Genomic DNA, 3,303 nt, shown 5'->3' on the forward strand with positions numbered 1-3,303 from the left:
TCAAGTCCTTTCTCACCTCAGGAGTATAAATGCATTTCAATCCAGCACTTTCATGATGTTTTGCATTTAAATTTACATATGTTTGGAATTCATTTTGGTTTATGGTACATGAGAAGGATTCAGATTCTACCTCCCTCAAACGGTTAGCCACTTGGTTGTCCCAACAATACTGATTCCCTAGAGACTTGCGATGCTGGTGTTAGTAATTTTTCTTGGATCTGTTTCTCAACAGTGTCTCCCACTGATCTGTACATCTATTTTCAGTCCCACATTGTTTGTTCATTTGATATATATTTATCAAGTGTCTACTACATGCCAGGTATTTTACCTGGGGATAGATTGCTAAGTACAACACTTTGTAAAATAAAGTTCTAGTCTTGATGGCCTTTATCCAGAAGAAATGGAAAGCTAATTGAGAAATTTAAGTGGGAAGAGAGAGGGAGGAGGAGGAGCGATAGGAGGAGGAGGAGAGGGAGGGAGGGTAAGGGAGGGGAGACTGAGAGGTCCACTGATACATGCGTTATGTAGTTTCTGAATGAATTGTGGGAAATGATCAATTCTCGATGTGGAACGAACAATTGGGAGGTCACTTATTGCAGGTAAGAGGTGATGCTGTCTTTGATGAGAATGGTGATGATGGTGATATAGGGAAGAGGTCAGATTTTAGAGCTATTTATGGGATAAAATGAATAGAACTGGTGCCTGACTGAAACAATGTACTTGGAAAACCATCTGGAAATGCAGCCTTGGTTTGGAGATAATTCCTTGTAACTTTAATTACAAATCATTAATATTAATAAAACTTTTACTTTTCCATGCATGGCTATTCCAGAAAGTACTTTAATTAATTTAATTATATTCATATTAACCTTTTATAACCTATATGACTGTCCGCTGTTATGCTATAGAAATAGGTTTCAATCATCAAAATAATTTTTTAGTTTGGTTGTTTCTAAGTATACTCTTATCTATAAACTATCTCTAATTGCAACTCATTCTGTTGGCTGCTGCTAACTCTTCTACTTATGATCAGATGGCAAGATCTGAATCTTAATCAATGGAATTCTCTGGTTATTCCTTCCACTTCTAATAACCTAACATCTTGTGAGCCAATTAAATTTTTTTTTATATATGGAAAATCAGAACAGGCTTCCTCGAGGTTTCCAGATACACGCCCATCACTACATGTCAACCTCAGACACTTGTTCTGCTGTATCGCTACCCTGGTTCCAGGGACTCAGCGGGACAGAGATGAGAGGGATCTTGGGGACAGGCCCAGACCAGGATGGTTTGGCATTTGGTCCTCTGAAATTATCCTAAAGCATCTCATTCTGTTCCCAAGTAGGTATAAATAAGGAATAATATATAAATACAATTTTGTAATGTAATTCTCTAGGTTATGAATGAAACTTACAACAAATCATGAATAATGGGGGCATATGCCAATATTAAAAATAAAAGAATAGGATATATTCTAAATAGTGAAAAGCTATGCTGTTGGAAGATATTAGTGGGAAATCATATGTTATGGAAATAATTCATCAAACTCTACTATTAAGAGAAAACTTGATTTGAAGAGAATACCACGATGTCCTTCTCTAATGTAGAAAATGACTACAAAATTAATCGACCCAGGAAGAATGGGTGTGTAAAAATCCATCCAGTATGAAAATATACAGGTCTTTATTACTTTAAAAAATGACATAGATGCTAAATCTACAAGATAATAATTTACAATTATTTCCAGATCAGTTTACTAAATTTTAATTATATTATCTGTGATTTTACATCAAATGTAAATGGCTCCTAAAGTAGTCAAAAAAGCCTAGTCTTTAGAAACGTTTTCTACAGTAATCAGTTAATTCGTAGGCATGAAGATCTGTTTTAAATAGTGAACTTTAAAAATTTCATTTTACGCAAATTGAATCTGAGTATTCTTTTAAGGATGTCATACAAGTACAATTGTTTGAAATTACCCTTAAGTGACACTTATGATATGTCATAAGACTTTGAAAGAGTTCAGTTTTGAATGGAAGATAATAAAACTCACAGTTCTCCAGAGCTGTATGATTAGAAATGTGGCTCTTGTCAATCTGGTGTTCGGTTGCCACAGAAGAAAATTCAATATTTCCAACATTCAAGATTGCAGCGAGTATACTGTATATGCTTCCAAGTTGCTGAAACACATCACAGAGACATTAGCACCATTCTCCCCTTGAGTATAGCAAGGCAGTGACCATGGCCGGGGGCAGACTAGGGAAGAAAGCTTAAGCTCCGGCATAAGAAGGTCATCCCAGAGACCACGATGTCAGACTGAGAGATCCAACTAGGCTCAGCCTCATTCACTATCTTAATTTCGGAGGTGAGCACAGTGCCTGATACCCAGTAAGTGCTTCAATTTATTTTAGGAATGCAAGTATGAATAAAACATAGAAATGAGCTCTCCTCTATGGAAGTAGAAACATCTTGGTCATTAGGCCATAGATACATCTATCCATGTGAAATGTAACTTCAGAACTTAGTGTGGTTGTTACCATATGTACATTTTCCTTGAGGCCAATTAAAAGTGAGGCTGTACGTGTGGATAAATGAGAGTTAAGATATCCCCACAATTTATTTATCTAATCACCTACTGAAGGACATCTCAATTGCTTCCAAGTTGTGGCAATTATGAATAAAGCTGCTATAAATATCCATGTGCAGGTTTTTGTGTAGACGTAGTTTTCTATTTGGGTAGATACGAAGGGGTGTGGTTGCTCAATTGTATCTCAAGAGTTATGTTTGGTTTTGTAGGAAACTGCCAAGCTGTCTTCCAAAGTGGCCGTAGCATTTGCGTTCCCACCTGCAGTGAACGAGAGTTCCTGTTGCTACACAGCCTGTCCCCTCTTGATGCTATCAGGGTCTTGGATTTGGGCCCTTCTAATAATAGATGTGTAATGATATCTCTTTGTTGTTATACTTTTTTATGTACAAAATAACATCTCTGTTGACAACCCCGAGAATGTGGCTCTGTGGCTGGTTGGTTCCTAGATCCCATTTCGTATCGAGCCCATTGACTTCCTTCCACATAGCCGGCGATGATTACAGGTTAGTGTGAGGAATGAGTAAGTGTGCTTTTCATGGTACACTATGAAAACCATGATGGGGAGAAAGTCAGGGAAAACAGATTAATACATCATCCTGTGGCTCTTTATAAATATTAGGATGTATCTGATTTATAAAACATAGTATTCCAATAATTTTTTTACAACTGATTTTGTTTAGGATGTGGAACATAAAGCTATACCACAAAGCACCTCACTC

The 3,303-nt window shown here is 36.8% G+C and overlaps 1 protein-coding gene across 1 annotated transcript in view; it reads right to left on the reverse strand.

The window, feature by feature from the left end:
• The window catches only part of MYO3A (myosin IIIA), a 242,790-nt gene that overhangs the window by 106,149 nt on the left and 133,338 nt on the right, over positions 1-3,303 (reverse strand). The window contains exon 12 of the mRNA XM_012654857.1: positions 2,051-2,177. Coding sequence (XP_012510311.1) covers positions 2,051-2,177 — 127 coding nt within the window. The remainder of the gene's footprint in view (positions 1-2,050; positions 2,178-3,303) is intronic.

The sequence above is a fragment of the Propithecus coquereli genome, unplaced genomic scaffold (genome assembly GCF_000956105.1).
Source record: "Propithecus coquereli isolate 6110/MARCELLA unplaced genomic scaffold, Pcoq_1.0 Scaffold45, whole genome shotgun sequence".
NCBI classification, from domain to species: domain Eukaryota; kingdom Metazoa; phylum Chordata; class Mammalia; order Primates; family Indriidae; genus Propithecus; species Propithecus coquereli.